This window comes from Nannospalax galili, unplaced genomic scaffold, assembly GCF_000622305.1.
Source record: "Nannospalax galili isolate Female #2095 unplaced genomic scaffold, S.galili_v1.0 scaffold762, whole genome shotgun sequence".
NCBI lineage: Eukaryota > Metazoa > Chordata > Mammalia > Rodentia > Spalacidae > Nannospalax > Nannospalax galili.
The window spans coordinates 157,485-176,435 of record NW_008350126.1 but is presented as its reverse complement, the minus strand read 5'-3'; the positions used below and the strand labels follow the sequence as shown (position 1 = coordinate 176,435).

Genomic DNA, 18,951 nt, shown 5'->3' with positions numbered 1-18,951 from the left:
TCTCAGGGTCTAGTAAGGATACTCATAGGTGGGATACATGGTTGAAGTGGTAACAGCCAAACTCAGGAGTCTAGCCTTTAGTCTGTAGGCCAAGGTGGGGTGAGGCGGCTCGTACTGGAGGTCTTCCCTACTGGAGACAGGGATTTTTAGGCTTCTGAGGAGGTACTTGTTACTGAGCTGCTTTTCCATTGAATTAGTCTACTTGAATGTGTAGACCAAGCACTGGGAGGAAGGAGCCTCAGTTGAGACACTGCATCATTAGATTGGCCTGTGGGCATGTCTGTGGGGCATTTTCTTGATTGTTGAACGATGTGGGAGGGCCCAGTCCACCATGAGTGGTGCCACCCCTGGGCAGGTGGACCTAGTTCCTATAAGAAAGCAGGCTGAACATAGGCCAGAGAAAGTCAATAAGCAGTGCTCCTCAATGGTTTCTGCTTCATGGATTTTTTTTTTTTTTCTGTCTTTTTGAGACAGGGTGTCCCTGTAACCCTTGCTAGCTTGGAACTGGCTATGTAGACCAGGCTGGCCACAATCTCAAGAGATCCACCTGCTTCTCTGCTGGAATTAAAGGTGTGTGCCACCACACCCAGCATGACCTGGGACTTGTAAGAAATAAACCCTTTCCTCCAGAAGTTGCTTTTGCTCATGATGTTTGTCAAAGCAACAGAAACCAAACTAGAAAACCTCTGCATCACAGTTTTGTCCTTACTACTTGGGGGGGGGTCCTGCCAGACTTTGCTGTTTCCAGAATCTAAAATGACTGCTGGCTTAGGACAATGAGTTATCTTTGTGCCTTCAACCTTGAAGGAAGGTTAGGGAAACATAACACTCTGAGTGATTAGCATGCCTATGCAGTTAAGCATGAGTCAGACCCAAAGCCTAACAAAAGATGCTTCCAAGTGCCTGCTGTAATTTCAGGCAAACTGGTGGGCACATTAAAACTTAAGGCTATACATCAGCAGTAACTTCCATTATCCAGATAGTACAAGGCCTCCACATGACAGGATAGAGAGCACTGCTGGTGGCTTCTATAGCAGCATTGTTATTACACCTATAACCATGGCAGACATTAGCCCTGCTGTAGTTCACTGGATACAACCAGGCAGACAGGCTCTGAAAGAGAAGTAAAAGGTAGTGCTGAGGAAGGTAAACTGGCCATCACCCACAACAGTGTCTGGTCTAGTATGAGGTTCCAGTCTCTTGACTTTGTTTAGTTGAAGGAGACTACAGAACTGAATGTACAAGGCCCTCCTGTATGTAACACAGAGGACAGCTGAGTCTCGAGTCAGGATGAGGTGGTATTGCCAGGACTCTTGTCGGTTATTCTGGAAGTCCTGTTTTCATTTCACCAGGATGTAGGTGTCCTGGCCCCCTAGTCACAGTGCCAGGGCCCTCCTAGGTCAAGGCAAGTGGAGGAGAAAAGCTAGTGGGGTGTGAAGTCTATGAACAGCTAAGACCAGCCCTGACTGGAGCAGAGGCACAACAGTGGCCAGCAATACCAGATGGCCAGTGGCCAAGGAAAAGAGAAGTCCTGACAAAATCCCCTCATTGCCCCTTACTGTAGCCTTCAGAATGAGGAGAGGTGAGTGCAGTGAAGCTATATCACTGCTGGGCTGGAGGCCAGGCCCTTTCTGCTCCGAGCTTGCTCCTCTCAGCCTATAATGCCCACAGCCAGGCAAGCAAGCCCCTAGTCAGCTCCCCCACCATCTTCCACGCCCTTAATATTTTGGATATGCCTTGCAGCTTTCTCACAAGCATTGAGCTGCTTCTGTTTTGTCTTTGTTCATGCTCAATGGTCTAGAATGACACCACCAACACTACCACCACCACCGGCCTCTCTAATCTTTTCATCTATTTCCTCTCATCTTTGTAAGTTCAGCTATCAGTGGCAGTGCGGATCCCTTTCCCAACAAGTTTATGCCAGCTCTGACCCCAGGTGGGAGCCTGCCCACTGCACTTACAAGTTTATTACAATCACCTGTGTGCACCTTACCCACTCAACTGTGGGCTCTCAGATGTTTCTTTAGAGCCTCAAAGCCAGGTTCTAGACCTGATATGGAATAGGTATCAGTTAATTTTGGTTCAGCTGAAGAGTCCTCCCACAACCTCAATAGTCTAGGGCTTTCAAAACAGCAAGGAGATAAGTAACCTCACTTCCTTTCTGGTGCATATGCTTTCAGCACTCTTCCCACTTGGGTGTCCCCAATATTCCATCTTCCCACTGCTAACCTACCAACCCTCCCATCAATTTACTACCCATTTCCCAAAATTCTTATTGGCTAAAATGAACTTAAAGCCAAAGCTACCCTGCCTCACAGGAAGAAGGAACCCATCCAAAGCTCACATTTCCAGACTCACCAGTTTTGTGACTCAAATGAAGATCAGTAGTATAATACAGCATAAACTTTGGTATCAGACAACCCTAGGTTCAAATCCCAACCATTTTTCCTGCTGTTTGATCAAAATTTACACTTCGATTTTTTTATTTACTGTATGATGAGTGTAGCGAGAGGTACATGCCATGGTGCACATGGGAGGTCAGAGGACAACTTTTTGGAGATGGTTCTTTCCTTCCATCTTTGTGTGGATTCCAGGTATCCAACTCAGGTCATCAGGCTTGTGCAGCAAGTGTTTTACCTGCTGAGCCATCTTGCCAGCCCTGAGTCTGAATTTTCCATGTATAAAAACATGTATGTCAATTTCTCCGTAGGACTTCCTTAAGACCTATAAACATGGTAGATTTAGCCTTACTGTAATTTACTGGATAACAGCCAGGCCTACAGGCTCTGAAAGAAAGGGAAGAAAAGAGATGGTGCTGGGGAAGGCAGACTAGCCACCACCACCACATAGCATCCTACCTAGCTTGGGGTTCCAGTGTCTCAGCTTTGTTTAGCTAAAGGAGAATATGAAACAAAATGTGAAAGGGCCAGCTATGAGTCATGCCAGGACTACTTGGGCCTACTGCTGGTGGGCACAATACTTTAGGTAAGTTTTAAAAGTAGACTCAAATGCCAGGCATGGTGGCACATGCCTTTAATCCCAGCACTTGGGAGGCAGAGACAGGCAGATCTCTGAGTTCAAAGCCAGCCTGGCCTACATAGTGAGTTCCAGGACAGCTGGGGCTACAGGGAGACCCTTCCTCAAAAAAAAAAATAAAAAAATAAAAAGTAGACTCAAGTCTACTTCAAGGTTGGGTCCCCCAGAAGTAATCTAATGAGTACAAATACTTTATTTGGGAAGGTTCCAGGATGAAAATGAGATAGACAGGATGCAGAGTACAGTCCTCTGAATTCTGCACTTATAGGAATCCAAAAGCAAGGGCCTAGGTCTTGAAAGGAGAGAGGGAAGTGAGCTAGCATGAGCAAGAAGCCAAAACAGAGTACATAACTGAGCTGCTGCTGGGAGCTACTGTGGGTCAACCCAACAGGGATCCGTGAGAAGAAGGGAGAACGTGTCTCAGTTATTCTACCTGAAGAAATGGGTTATTTATACTCCAACTTTTATTTCATTGGCTGAGAGCTGCACCAGAGCACTGGTTCTTCATACTTCCAGCTTGTGCTAACAGAAGCCAAAGAGCAGCCCTCACAGTTACATGTGCTTGCAGTAAAGTCCTGTGAACATGGAGTATTGAAGGGTAACTGCCCAGGGGAAGCAGGCCAGGCACAGCCTCTACTAGAGGGTTACTGTAGGACAGAATGAAACAACACAGCAACAGTGCTGTTGGAAGTCTCTGTCTCTCCCCAGTTTATGGAATAGTTTGTGAAATTCATGGAGTTTCAAAGTTCTCCATGAGTTGGCATTGGTGGCAATATAGCTGTTTCCCATCTTTCAGAAGAATCAACCTAGGAGAACCTAAGTTTCCCATACCCAAGCTTGTGGAGGGCTGGTGGCTCACAGGGCTGGGGAGACACCCCGAAGTGCTCACTCCTGACAAGTGTCTCCTCTTGCCGCTGCAGTCCACCTCTCTGGCCCTTCCATCCCTCACTTCAATGCTACTTACAACATATAAAACTAGTATCACAGCCACTGCCACTAACCCATCTTCTAACAGATAATTGTGCTACAGCCTTTATAAACACATTAACCCTCAGCCGGAACCCTTTAAATATGCTTCCCCTCATTTTACAGACAAGTAAACCAAGTCCCAGAGGTGGAATCAGAAACGGTACAGGCTCCAGTTGATCTGACACTTTTCACTTATCTCTTCATCTTTTACTAATTCACCACCTCCTATTCTCCCCATAACATGGGAAGAATAAGACTAGACAAACAAGCAGCCCTTACTTAACTGAAGGTAGCTGTCAGGGTTGGGGGTCTTCTCTTTCCTTGATTCCCTATTTAAGCCTGTAATTCCTGGTCTATCTGATCCATACCCTTGGCCAATGGCCATTCTCTAGAGACTGCTCAATTTTTTTTTTGGTCTTTTTGAGACAGGGTCCCCCTGCAGCCCCAGCTGGCCTGGAACTCACTATGTAGAGACCAGGCAGGCCTTGAACTCACAGAGATCCGCCTGCCTCTGCCTCCCAAGTGCTGGGACTACAGGCATGCACCACCATACCCGGCTAGACTGCTCAATTTAAAAAAAACTATTTTTTTATTATTTTAATGTGTATGCGTGTATTGCCTGCATGTAGGTAAGTGCACCCGTGTTGTGCAATGCCCGTGGAGGACAGAAGAGGGCATCGGATCCCCTAGAATTGGAGTTATGGACAGTTGTTAGCTGCCATGTGGGTGCTGGGATCTGAACCCAGGTCTTCTGCAAGAACACTTGGTGTTCCTAACCGCTGAGCCATCATCTCTCCAGCCCCGAGACGGCTCAATTTTAAGCTATCACTTTCTAGAAGCAGCACTTTCCCTTAACCTTATATAGAAAAATAAACACAATATCCATGTATAGAGTTCTATCTCCAATAAATTACCACTTAAAAATGAGAGAGGAGATGACTGAAGGGTTAAGATGACGGGACATATCTTGTATACTATTTTTCCTTAGAAAGAAGAACAAGAAAATCATCGACACTGAAGTCCAAAATCCATTGTCTTTGGAAACAAAGAGTATATGGCTGTGGTCTCACTGCCATGTACGTAAAGTGCTTTTATTTGTTCCTCTCAATCTTTGTTTCCTCATCTGAAAACTAGCTCTAACACTCAAAGAGTTTCAATGGGAATTAAATGATAGTACATACATTAACTGGACCATAGTAGTTGCTCAAAAATAAGAGTTATTATATATGTGATATTGGCCATAATATCAGTGCCAACCAACAGCAGGACATTATCTGTGGTAGAAATAGGCATTTGCCATCCTGACTCTAATGCAAAGAGTTTGTGTGCAAAGGGCCCTAAGTAGGATAAAATACCTTAATGTCTGTGCTGGGTCTTCCATCCCAGCTACCTATGAACTTTCCAGTGTGTAATACATACCTCATTTCATCTTAAAATAAAGGAAAAGACAGTTTTAGGCATAATAAATCAAAAGTTAGGAATCTGAGTTATATATTGATGTATCCTGTGCCAAGACCCCTTCCTGGTCAATAGCCACCTCCTATAGCCTTTCATTAAAACATCAATCAGCAGGGGTCAAAGTTGGCTCTTTTTGCATCTTTATTTGGTTTTCTCCCTCAAGTAGTTATGCCTGCCATCTGAGCTCTAATCTTTGGAGTCTGCCTGTGCACTCAGGATAGACCACATCCATGCTCTATACTGGAAGGGCTCAGGCAATGCTCAAGAGAATGTGTACTCTAGTAATGTTACAGAAACAGAAGTTGCTGTTGCCATATATGACCTTTGGCAGCAAAAGAACCAATTTTGATTTAAACAGGTGACTGTCTGGCACCCCACTGGTTAATCTTCTTTGAAAAAATAATTACACAGGAACTTATAAAACAGTGCTCATTTAGAAATTCCTGGGAAGAATGGTAGGTCACATTTTTCAAAGGTCCTAGGTCCTAGCTGAGAATTCTTAACTGGGTGAGTAACAGCAAGATGAAAAGTTATAGGTCAGTGAATGAAAGGGATAACAAAGTAAGTAGTAAGAGTCAATTCTCGACACATTCAAAATGATGCCGGGGACAGTCAGTGTTCAGAATTGTGCAGAACTATGTATGTGAATATAGGTGGTATGTCAAAAACTAACAATGAAATTCATTTAGAAACAGTACTTTATGAGTGTGAGAACTACCTCTTCAATTAAAATATTTCCACCCCAAAGTTCACAACACAAAGGTAAAAAGGAAAGTCACCATCTATTGAAATGAGATTTCATACAAACATAGATAAATATAAATTTTCTTTTAACTATAAGCAAATTCAAAGAGACTATTGAAAAACAATGCTATTCACAGGTGTCTGTATAGACCATACAAAACGTAAAAACAGGATGCTAAGTAGGTGCTAGTAGTGAAAACAGCAGGGTCAAAACTTGCTCAGTAATGAACTATAGAGGCCACTATGGCTTAATGAACATGGCCACCCCCATCATTAACGGTGCTGGTCAACCTCCAGTCCCCAGAAAGTCAAGATTTTCTCCTTCTTCCTCTGCCTGATTTGGTCCGTGGCCTCACAGTAAATTGCTTTTTGAAGTCTACTAAGCAATTTGAGGCTTCTGAAATGGGAACAAAAGACTTGATGGGAGATTCATTTAAGTGGAGCTGGGAGAGGGAACTCTGCATCTCTGTGCTGCAGCCAGCCTCTTCTACACCCGATGAGAGCATCCTAGACAGAAGGGAAAACACAAGTTTTAACTTCTTTCTTAACAAATTCATGCTACCATATCCCCATATCCAGTTTGTTTTTTTTTTTTGTTTGTTTGTTTTTTTTTTTTTTTGAGACAGGGTCTTATTATGCAGCCCTGACTGGCCTGGAACTCGTGATGCAGACCAGGTTGGCTTTGAACTCACAGAGATCTGCCTGACTCTGAGCTCTCCAGAGTGGTGGGAATAAAGGTGCACATTACCATGTCTGGCTTTAAGTTCAGTATTAACCTACTAAGCATCAAGTATGGGCTATGAACTAGACTAGGGGTTTTATACTGTATTTGTGTACATAATCTTTGTAATACTTTAACCAGGTAAGTACTATCATTTTGTTTTCACAGATGACGATCCTGGAGAAATCATATAACCTAAAGTCATGGAGACATGGGAAGACTGTAGAGTCAACCCCCAAGCTGTCTTAAATCTGCCAGAATATCAGGTTTGGGTGGGAATAGAAGAGAAGGAATAAGACATAGCTTCTGCTCTACTTACTTTAACATCATGAGTGAACACAGCTATCCAACCAATCCTTAACCCACATATAGCAGGATCATCAAGTTAAAAGCAAAGGGTCACATTAGCGCCACAGTGATTTCTATTTTAATAGTTTAACTATCATTCTACACAAAGACTCCAGCATCAGGCCCACACTTTCCAGAACTACTGACAGCTATACTTCAGTGCATACCCCAACTTACGTGAATGTTCTTGCTTCTGAAGACTTGGTCTTTATCTCTACACCTGGAGAGATAAAAGTAACAATGTTAGCAGTCATGCCACTTCTCGCTGACTGGTGCTTTTCATCAGGACTATTCAAGTAGCTCAGATCCCCAATCCTCAGACCACTGGAATGTGAATATTAGCATCCAACAGGCTCAGCTGCAGGTGAACACTTTTGAATGAACCATCTCTGAATAAATCTACTTTAGATCTAGACTCAAGCAATAAGGGCTGCCAGGGGAAATCTGCCACCTGTAGAGATTCATAACCTGGTGATCTAGAAGCAGCAAGATGTGAGGCTTAGAGAGGTTTGCCTTTTTATATCATAGGAAGGCACAACAGATTTACTTGGTGGGAATGAACTATTAGAAGCAGACAGTAAGCAAATCTTAACAGACTCTAGCAAAAGCTCCTCTTCCATTTGCATCTGGTGAATTTTAACAATAGCAACAGTAGTAGTAATAGCAGATAACATCTATCAAAAGCCTACTTAGACCAGAAAATAGATTTAGGGCTTTACTAGATGTGATCCTTATAATCTCTGAAATTAGTATCACTAATGCTCTTGACGAATTCACTCTAATGCTCTCTAAATACTAGAGGCACAAAAACAGTTACTTCCTACAATTCGTTTAGGAGCATAAGTTGGGACACTAAACTAAAGATAACATGAAAGATGTATAAAACATTCAGAAGAAGCAGTAACATTCGCACATTGGGTTTTCATGGCTATTCCTTTAGATCTACTTGAGTTGGGGCACATGTTCTTTCTGTGACTTGGAAATTTTTCCTCCCTAATTCTTTATTTTTTGAGAAAGGGTTTCACTAAGCAGCCCTGGCTGGCCTGAAACTCACTATGTAGAGCAGGCTGGCCCTGAACTCACAGAGATCTACCTGCCTCTGCCTCCTGAGTGCTAGGACTAAAGGCATGCACCACATGCCCAGCTTTTCCCACCCTAATTTAAGAGGCAGTCCTGACTCCAAGCTTTATAAAGCCTCACATGAATGATAGCATATATAATGTCTAATGTAGGGCATCACTCCATCTTTCCTTAGGAAGAGATGATGTAGACTGAATTTCAAAGGTCATGGTTGTCTGATTGGGTCAAAAAAAGTTTACATAACCCCAAACAAATAGCTGGAGGCTGACAGATGTGATCTCTACTAGAAGGCCTCAACAGAAGCCCAAAAAATTGGTCCTTGGGTCCTCACCTGTGGTCTTGTGCTCAGATTCTTCCAAGAGACTAAGGAGTCGGCCTTGATTGTGGCCTTTTTCCTGTGACAGAGAAAAAACAGGAGATTTTTTCATGGTTACTTCATGGCAAAGTTTAGAACGCAACTGCCTTAGCACAGATCAGACCCCACCCAGAAGAGACCAGGTATGGTCTTTTTTTGTTATAAAAAATGAGAGAAGAAAAATAGCAAACTGTAATGAAGAGAATATAGCCCTATATCAAGAACATAACTCAAGGATGATTATAAGCATCAAGGCAAGTCACTCTACAAAAATTATATCAAAGATCAGCAGCCTCTGCCTATGTTAGGGATTTAAAAGAAAAAAAAAAAACAGTTTTAAGGTGACTTCTACAGGCATAAATTCCATATATTTTCTGCAAAGAAATTTGATAACATTTCAAGAGACTTTGAAATGTTTACTTGCACTGCAGGAAATCTAAGAAAATAGCTGTTGATAAAAATGGTGATTAGTGGTGTATTTTTTCCATTTTTTGTTTGTTTGCTTTTTGAGATGATGTCTTACTACCTAGCTCAAGTTTGGTCTAGAACTTACTGTATAGCTAGAGCTAGCCTCAAATTCTCATAGTTCTCCCATCTCTACCTCCAGAGTGCTGGAATTACAGGAGTATACTACTAGGCCTTGGATTGTTTTCAACAGTCTTATATTACAGAAGGATTAAGAAAAACCTAAATGCTCAATAACATGACATGGGTAAGTAACCATCTACTTGGTACAAACAATAATAATGTTTCATGGGTTGAAGAGCAGGGGGTAAGGATGGGGCTTGCTATATAGTCCCTAGAACTTGCTGTGTAGATCAGGCTGGCCTCAAACTTGTGATCCTCCCACCTCTGCCTCCCCAGTAGCAGGATTACAGACATGTCCAAACATACCCAGCTAACAGTAACATTTTAAAAGTCTAAGAATAAACCCAGAACAATGTTTATAATATACTGTAGGGCTTCTTAAAACCTTTTTCTACTTAGGACCCCTTCTCACCAGAAATTATTAGACTGCCATGGGTATATAGGTATGTAAAATAGGTAAAAGAAATATTTATTGATAATAAGTCATAATTACATTTATTTAAGAACAATTCTTTGGAACAGATATAATTTTACTATTTAGTAAAGACAAAAAAACTGCATAGCAATGAAATAAATACACTTGGGCTGTTTTATTGTTTCTTTTTAATTTTATGTGTATGAGTGTTATGCCTGCATGTATGTAAGTGCACCCATGTCATGCAGCGCCTGAGGAAGCCAGAAGAGAGCATTGGATATCCTGGAACTGGAGTTACGGATGATTGTTAGCCATCATGTGGGTGCTGGGATTCAAACCCAGGTCTTCTGTGAGAGCAGCTATTGCTCTTAGTTGCTGAGCCATCTCTCCAGCTCCTGTTGTCTTGGTTTTTGAGACAGGGTCTCAGATAGCCCAAGCTGGTCTTTGAACTTGTTATGTAGCTAATAATGACTTTGTACTCCTGATCCTCTTGTTTCCACCTTTCCAGGTGCTGGGACTACAGGTGTGTGCCACCACACTCAGTATTATGTGGTACTGGGGGAGAGGGGTCTAACCCATCTCTATGCATGCTAGACAAGCACTCAACCAACTCAACCAACTAAGCCAAATCCCTAGCCTGTATTGATTTGTTTTCACATTTGTTTTCAAAAGAATCAAATTTTGGTTTAAAAAAAATTTTTTAGAAGAAGCATTTCATTACAGCTTTAACATACTCAATAACAGTTTCCAGAGCAAAGATACATCTCTTTCAAAAGTGACTATAAAATTTTTAGGTTTGCTGTTGAATTAATATAGCTAACAACATTGAATTCAGTATAAGCCCTGTAATATACAAAATTGAATGAGTTTTTAACCTTTAAAAAAGATCTCCATTTCATTTTAAATTATACTGTTTCTTAGAGAAAGACTCATTGTTTTTGCTAACAATGGTGAGATGTTAGCACATGTGTCTCTAATCTGTATGTATCTGATTATTACTAGTCATAATCGGTTGCACACGGATCCTTTTTTTAGACTCATTGTTTTTGCTAACAATGGTGAGATGTTAGCACATGTGTCTCTAATCTGTATGTATCTGATTATTACTAGTCATAATCGGTTGCACTCGGATCCTTGGCACCTGCATATGTCTATAAAGTCATTGGGTAGATTTCAATGGTAATGTTTATCACCTCTACTAATGGCTATTTCATACTGCAGGATGCAAAACATTTTCAATGTTTTTCCGAGTTGACTGATATTTTAATTTTATTGTCATCAATGCTAAGAACACTGCTTCACATACATACATACCACAAATTGGCAGATGTATGTTTAGGGCCATTTCTGAAATTGTTGAAATTTCTTTCTTAATCTAAAGCCAAAATTCATTAATGATATTTAAGGAAACTCAAGTCACCAACTCAAATACCAATTTTAAAACTCAAACATTCTAACACAATACAAACCAAAGATAAACTAATTTGGGGGCTGGGGTGTTGGCTTAGTCAGTAAAGCCCTGTTGTGCGAAATGAGGGCCTGAGTCTGGATCTCTAATACCCATGTAAAAAAGTTGGGCATGGTCACAGGCATCTATAACCCTAACATGAGGGGTAGGGTAGAGACAGGCAGATTCTTGAAGCTAACTAGCTAGTTGGTCTAGCCAGTCAGTGAATAACCAGCTCAGTGAGAGACCCTGTCTTAAAAGGTAAGGTGGACAAACCAACATTGACCATATGCATGTCTCCACACACATGCCTGCCTACTTGCATGCACAAGTACACCCACATGCATGCAGACACACAAAGGAATACTAATGTGATATTCGATGCTAAAGAATGATGGTAAGATAACATTAAAAGTATGCTTTCCATAATTAAACCATTATGGCTTTTGTAAGAGCAGAACATTTTGTATGTACTGTAAAAAATATTGTCATTAATACCAAGGGCTTTCAGGCAGTCATTCATATGGTGTGTCTTGATGGCATGCCAGCAAAGTACACACAATGCATCTCATTTTCAATACGAAGGCTATAGTGAAGCTGCACACTGCAACATGGGCAAGTGCTACCAAAAACAACTTAAATTCATTCTGCATTTGATTTGGAATTAATTTTAGTTATTATGCATTCTTCTACTGTTGCCAAAATTTTCACAAACACCACACTCGGTTTCATGTAGGCTGTAACCCACAGTTTAAGAAGCTGTGCTCTATAGCACACATATTTAAATCCAAGGTATAAAATACTATAATCCGATATATAGCACTGTTATGTATACAGCATATATAGTACAATACTGCAATACTTTGTGTGTGTGTGTGTGTATGTGTGTATATATAAATATATAAAATGTATGTGTGTTTACTAGGGGGAGACAGAAAGAGAGATGAATTACATTAAAATGCATAGGAGAAAAAAACTGGAGGAAAACAGGCCAAAATAGTAAAGGTTGTTGTCATTATGCAGTTAAATTGTGAGTGATTTCCTGGCCCTTCATTTTCTACAATGAGTATATATTACTTTTTAAACTAAAAGAAAATATAAAAGTAGGGGCTGGAGAGATGGCTCAGCAGTTAAGAACACTGGTTGTTCTTGCAGAAGACCTGGGTTTGAATCCTAGCACCTACATGGCAGCTAACAATTGCCCATAACTCCTAGTGGTATGATTTTAGTGAGATAAGAAGAAAATTATAAGAATTACCACTCTAGGGGCTGGAGAGATGGCTCAGCGGTTAAGAACACTGTGACCCAGGTTAGAATCCCAGCACCTACATGGCAGCTAACAATTGCCCATAACTCCAGTCCCAGGGGATCCAACAGCCTCTTCTGACCTCCGTGGGCACTGCACGACACAGGTGCACTTACCTACATACAGGCAATACACGCATACACATAAAATAAAAACAAATAAAATTTTAAAAAAAGAAAATATAAAAGGTATATTTTTAATATATAAAAGCAGAGATCTTATATCTGGAGACACAGCTCTGTTGGTAAAGTGTTTGCCATGCAAGCATGCGGACCTGAGTTCAATCCCCAGAACCCATGGAAAAAGCTGGGCTTAGTAGCACATGCTTATAATCCCAGAAATGGGGAGGTAGAGACAGAAGGATCCCTGGAGCTTGCTGGCTAGCCACCTTACCCTAATCAACAAGCCCCAGGTCCCAATGAGAGACCCTGTCTCAAAAAAAGTGGACCTCTGGCCTCTATACACACATACACATCTCCTGCCAAACACCCCCCCCCACACACACACACATACACAGTATGAATCAAGATAAAGAGAAAAGGGGAGGAGAAAGGGAAAAGAGGAAAGAAAGCCAGGATAGAACTTTAGCTTTCTAAAACACCCACACATACCTTTGACTTCCTCAGTCGCTGCCGTGTCCCTTCCACAGCTGCATACACTCTTGGTCTCTTACTACCTTCAGTCCCATCTCCTTTGTCACCCCTTGCAAGCTGGAGACAGCAGTTAACATGACACTGATACTCTCTGAGTGGGACCAGAGATTTACATATATAACACTTCTCATTCCTGAGGGGAGGGAGGGGAAAAAGCAATTTTTAAATTTGCTTTTGCTTCTAGGCTCTTGGATGTTTCAAACTGTCTTTTTACATCTCAAAAATAGTCTGCAGAGGGGACCTGTCAACCAATGCAGATTCGCTCAGTGGGATCACCAATAAAACTAACCCTATGCCAATCATAAGGACTAAGTGATTATCAGTTTTCCCTGGCTATTTCTCTGTACCCTGCTGCTGCAGCAGTGGGATAGTAATGAAATCAGCTCTTCTAACTATCTCAAACAATGCTGATTGCTCTTCAAACATAAAATAGTCTGTCAAACTCTTCTGAAATTAAGTGTAATCATTTCTTCAAAGAGAAGTTAAAATTTTGACAGAAAGGGGAGCACCAAAAGCATTAAATCAATAATGACAGTTTTGCCAGGGTAGATGAATTTGTCTGATTAGTAAATCAAGTCTGTCTATACGCTAACTTCCTTAATTCTACAACCTGACACATCAACTAGGAAGTTACTAAAACATGTGGCTGTCAGGAGCTTTTGCATAATTTCATATACATAGTTATTTTCATCTTTTTACAACAATACAGTTTGAGGAACGAGAAGAAAGCATGTTTTTGAAATAAATTTTATTGGCTATCATTGAAATCAGAATCACAGGGCAGGTGATGAATACTTATTAACTATTTTCTCTGTCATTAACACCTGTGGAAGGTCCTTTCAACATAATTTCTCAATTAATTCTTCAGCCCTATTAGGAAAGAACTCTCTCCCCAAGGTCCTTACAGCGAATAAATATCAGCATTCACTCACGGCTGATTCATGAAGTCATCTTAGCTTTAAGACACTGAAGAAAACCTTCTGAAACATGCTATCTTAGACTTCTTTTTCTGACCATTACTATTCAATAATTACAGCAAGACATTTGCTCTAAGGAAGACTCTCCCTAGAGAATAAACAAGAGAAATAACATCTCTTTACTTATTAGGAAGAATGTAAGCAAAGCTCTGCCGTATGAAAAAAGTTAGACTAGTATATCTTCAAAGTTTATCAATTAATGCAAAAGCATTATTAATTCTCTTCTATTAGGTTAGTTCAAAAGTAATTTTGGTTTTTACATTGTTGAAATTTGTCATATGAATTGGAATACATTCTTAAATAAATGTGATTATGCTAAGCATAATTTTAATGCATAATGCTTTATGGTTTTTGGTAATGACACTGCTGTTTATGTTTACTTTATACTATGAAATGATGCTAGACAAAAAGGAAATTAGAACAATTTTCTTATTGGAACTCATATTAGTTGTAAAATAGCAGAGACAACTTGCAACATCAACAATGCATGACCCAGGAACTGCTAAAGAACATATGGTACAGTAGGGATTTAAGAAGTTTTGTAAAGGAAACGAGAGCCTTGAAGATAAGCAGCTTAGTGGCCAGCCATGGCGACACTGACCAGTTGAAGGCAATCATCCAAGCTGATCCTCTTACCATGACATGAGAAGTTGCCAACAAATTCACTGTGAACCATTCAATAGTTGTCCAGCATTTGAAGCAAATTGGAAAAGCAAAAAAGGTTGCTATGTGGATGCTTCATGAGCAGACCAAAAAAAAAAAAAAAAAAAAAAAAAGTTCTGAATTGTCATCTTCTCTTATTCCATACAATAATAAATAATTTCTCAATAAGATTGTGATGTGCAACAAAAAAGTGGACTGTGTAAGGCAACCAGTGATGACCAGCTCAGTGGCTGGACCAAGATGCTCGAAAGCACTTCTCAAAACCAAACTTATATCAAAAAAAGATCATGGTCACTGTTTGGTCTGCTGCTGATCTGATCCACTACAGCCTCTGAATTCGGTGAGACCACTATGAAAAGTATGCTCATCAAATTGATGAGATTCACTAAAACACTGCAACGAGCTGGCACTCGTCCACTGAAGGACCCAAATCATCTTCCAGACAATGCTGGACTACATGTTGTACAACTAATGCTTCAAAAGTTGAAGGAATTGGGCTACAAAACTTTGCTTTATCCAATTTATTTATCAGACCTCTCCTCAAGCAACAACCATTTCTTCAAGTATCTTGGCAATGTGTTTTTTTGTTTTGTTTTGTTTTTTCCCCAGGGAAAATTCTTCCACAACCAGAAGAATGAAGAAAATGCTTCTATGGGCCAGCAAGCTAGCCCAGTGGATAAAGACATTTGACACCAAGCCTGATGACCTGAATTCAATCCCTGGAACATACTTAGGAGAGAACCAACTCCTGCAGGTGGGAGGGAGGGAAGGAGGGAGGGAGGGAGGGAGGGAAAAATGCCTTCTAAGAGTTCCTCAAATCCTGAAGCATGGATTTGTACATTATAGGAATAAACCATACTTCTCGTTGGCAAAATATGTTGATTGTAATGGTTACAACCAAGCATCTTTTTTGATTAATAAAGATGTGTTTGGGCCTGACTGTAATTTAAAATTCATCATCTAAAACCACAATTGCTTTGGACTAACCTAATACATGAAAGACAGAAGCACTGTAGGAAGATTTAATCAGACAGTCTTTGCTACTCTGCCCACATGATCTTAGTTACATACAATTTGCCTTCATTTCTTTTTTAAAAAATTTTAAATTTTATTTAATTTTTATTTTAGGTGTATGACTGTACTGCCTGCATGTATGTAAGTGCACCCATGTTATGCAATGCCTGCAGAGGTTAGAAGAGGATGTCAGATCCCCTTGAACTGGAGTTACTGACGATTGTTAGCCTCCATGTGGGTGCTGGGAACCGAACCCAAGTCCTCTATAAGAGCAGCCATTGCTCTTAACTGCTGAGCCATTTCTCTAGCCCCTGCCTTCATTTCTTTATTTGGAAAAGAAAAAAAGAAATCAAAGGGGCTAGGGAGATGATAGTTCAGTGGTTGACTTCTTGCCTAGTATGCACAGGGCCCTACATTCAATCCCCAGTACTTGTGGCTGGGGGAAGAAAAGAGAAGGAGAAGAAAAAACTATACTGTTCCACTATTATTATGTGGCAAATGAAGTGCCTATAACAATGATTGGTGGAGGATATTAGGCACTCATTAAACAACTAATAATTTTAATGTTCAGAAACATTTTATTAGATACTGAGTATAAACAAGAATTAAAACCAAAGATCTGCCTTAACAGCCTAGCCAGGAACAAAGAAAAGTTGAAACAAACAAACTGCGCTATGATTGAGGAATACAGACCAAGAGGAAGGTCTATAATAAACTAAGATCTCAAAGAAGGAAGTGATCAACTCAGCTCTACTGGATTAAGGAAGGCAGCTCTGAAATTTAGAGTCCAAGATTTTTGTTCAAATATAAAAGTTTCTAGGAAATAACAGTGAAGACAACGTACAGAACTTAGGAAAAAAACATACAAACTATTCATATGAGAAAGAGCTAATATTCAGACTATCTAAGGAACTCAAGAACTTTAGTAGCAAAAAAGGCAAATTAACTTGATTAAAAACTGGGCAACAGGGGCCAGAGAGATGGCATAGCCAGTAAAGTGCTTGTCAAGTAAGCATGACAGACCTGAGTTCAATTCTAGAAACTCACATAAAGGCCAGGTGCTATGGCACATGCTTGTATCCCAATACTGGGGAGGCAAGACAGGCAGATCCCAAGGGCTCACAGCACAGCCAGGGTAGCCTAATCAGCAAGCTCCAGATCAATGAGAGACTGTCTCAAAAAATAAAGGGACAGTTCCCGAAGAGTATCACTGAGATTGTCCTCTGTCCGCAACACACATATGCACGCACAATAAAAATAATAAAAACTGGACAACAGATCTAAATAGACATTTCTCAAAAGAAGAGACGCAAATGGCCAATAGGTGAATGAAAATAACCTCAACCTCACTAATCATCATGGAAATATGAATCAAACAACCTAACCCCAGCAAGAATGGTTATTATCAACAAGATAAAAGATAAGTGCTGGGGAAGGTACAGGAAAAAAGAGACCCTTAAACACTCTTGCTTTCAGGATGCAGCACCTACACCTGACCCCTTCCTCAGAATGGGCTTTCTTAGTCAAATCATAACCCACATCCCAAGGAAGTCATCTATATTGCTCAACCTCTTGCAACTCAACTTGTATATTATGACACTGTAAAATGCTCACTGCTTCCCCAAAGCACCAGCACCAATTTATAAATTCAAAGAAAAGAAACCTAAGTGCAAAATGGATAGCAGGATCATTTTTAGTGTACTGGAAAGGAATAGAGAGGTGACATACACTGGCATAACCTAGAAATAAAAAATGAAATTCAGGCTTTCAAGCAATGAAGGAAGGAATGGCAGACCAAAGAAAGACAGGGTGACAGACTGGTCTTTTCATTTGATTCAACTACAGGTGTACTAAACAACAACTCCGTGAATGTAGTACACCTACTTACCTGTCGCTGTCCTGGGCAGTGTGTGCAGCTGTCCTGCTGACACTCTTGTTCTTGACCTCTCTCTGCCTCCGAGTCAACACTTCCCCATTAAAAAAAAGAAGAAGAAAAAAGAAAAAAAAAATGTTAGTTGGCAGTAGACTTGGAATATAAAAGGCAACAATGCATAGGAAAAAGTAAAGTTTAAACTGTTCTGTGGGAAGAAGTTCACTGACTAGGAAGCCTCAACCTTTCTAATAATGAAAATAACACTTGTAACCAAAACTGCTGGCCATGAGACATCTCCTGTTTGCTAGGCCATGAGATCTAAAAATCTAGTTCCCACGAAGAAAGGTTTCTGGGTACTACCCTTACTTGCAGCAATCAAGACAGGGATTTTACATGTTCCCAACAGAAATTCTGTCTGATCTAACACATACTCCAAATGAGGTACTCCATAAAATGCAGTAATGATAGCTACATGTGAGTATCTACAAAATCTCCAACCTTTACAAAATTCTGCAGAATGTTTCATTTCTAAGTGAAGAAACAGAACAGTAAACACAGCTGGTCTCTTCCACTACACTAAGACCACCCCTACTTTTAGTGGACATAAATGACATTAGGATAGATGATATACAAATATTTAGTCTCACATCAAAGATATTCTTATAAAATCATAGTCCCTTAAGTACCTTGCAGATTATTTCATCAGTGTTTTCCAGTCTTCATTCCTTGCCATAACAAAACCTGACCATTTCTCTTCAAACCATGCCACCCTTATACTTAGCAACTGAAACCCCCACCACAGAGAATTTAGAAAGGTTACTAGTTCAAGAAATAGCCTGGGTTATGAATTACTTATCTAATCCATTGGTCAACAAATACTTCTGTAGATCCAGATAAGAAATAGTTTAGGCTTGTAGACCACATGGTTACTGTATCAACTATTCAACTCTGAACTATAGTAGGAAAACAGCTATAAGCAATATAAACAAATGAGTTCTAATCAAATTTTATTTTCAGTAACTGATATCTTCCTCAATGTGGTCTACAGCTGACCACAGCTTGCCTACACCCTTTGAACCCAACCTCCTACTTACACAAAAATACCTTCTATAAATACCATTGCTAAGCAATCATGTGGTCTAACCTTGACTGTAAGGGGAATTTGCCTCCTCCTTGGGGAACTCATTCTATTGCTACACATCAATCTGGTTCAATCTGCATTTACTGGCAGCAGTATGAATAAATTTAATAGTCATTCCTACAAGTCTACTCTTAGAACGTTTAAAAAGCTACATTATGTCAGC

The 18,951-nt window shown here is 40.4% G+C and overlaps 1 protein-coding gene across 3 annotated transcripts in view; it reads right to left on the bottom strand.

The window, feature by feature from the left end:
- Positions 1 to 5,607: 5,607 nt before the first annotated feature.
- Uimc1 (ubiquitin interaction motif containing 1) overlaps positions 5,608 to 18,951 on the bottom strand; it is a 131,006-nt gene continuing 117,662 nt past the window's right edge. For all 3 annotated transcript variants that reach the window (XM_017801729.2, XM_017801728.2, XM_029570513.1), the window contains 5 exons: positions 17,663 to 17,741; positions 13,079 to 13,253; positions 8,688 to 8,751; positions 7,454 to 7,496; positions 5,608 to 6,714 (listed from right to left, as the gene is read on the bottom strand). In XM_017801729.2, the coding sequence (XP_017657218.1) occupies positions 6,516 to 6,714; positions 7,454 to 7,496; positions 8,688 to 8,751; positions 13,079 to 13,253; positions 17,663 to 17,741 (560 nt within the window). In that variant the 3' untranslated portion in view covers positions 5,608 to 6,515. The remainder of the gene's footprint in view (positions 6,715 to 7,453; positions 7,497 to 8,687; positions 8,752 to 13,078; positions 13,254 to 17,662; positions 17,742 to 18,951) is intronic.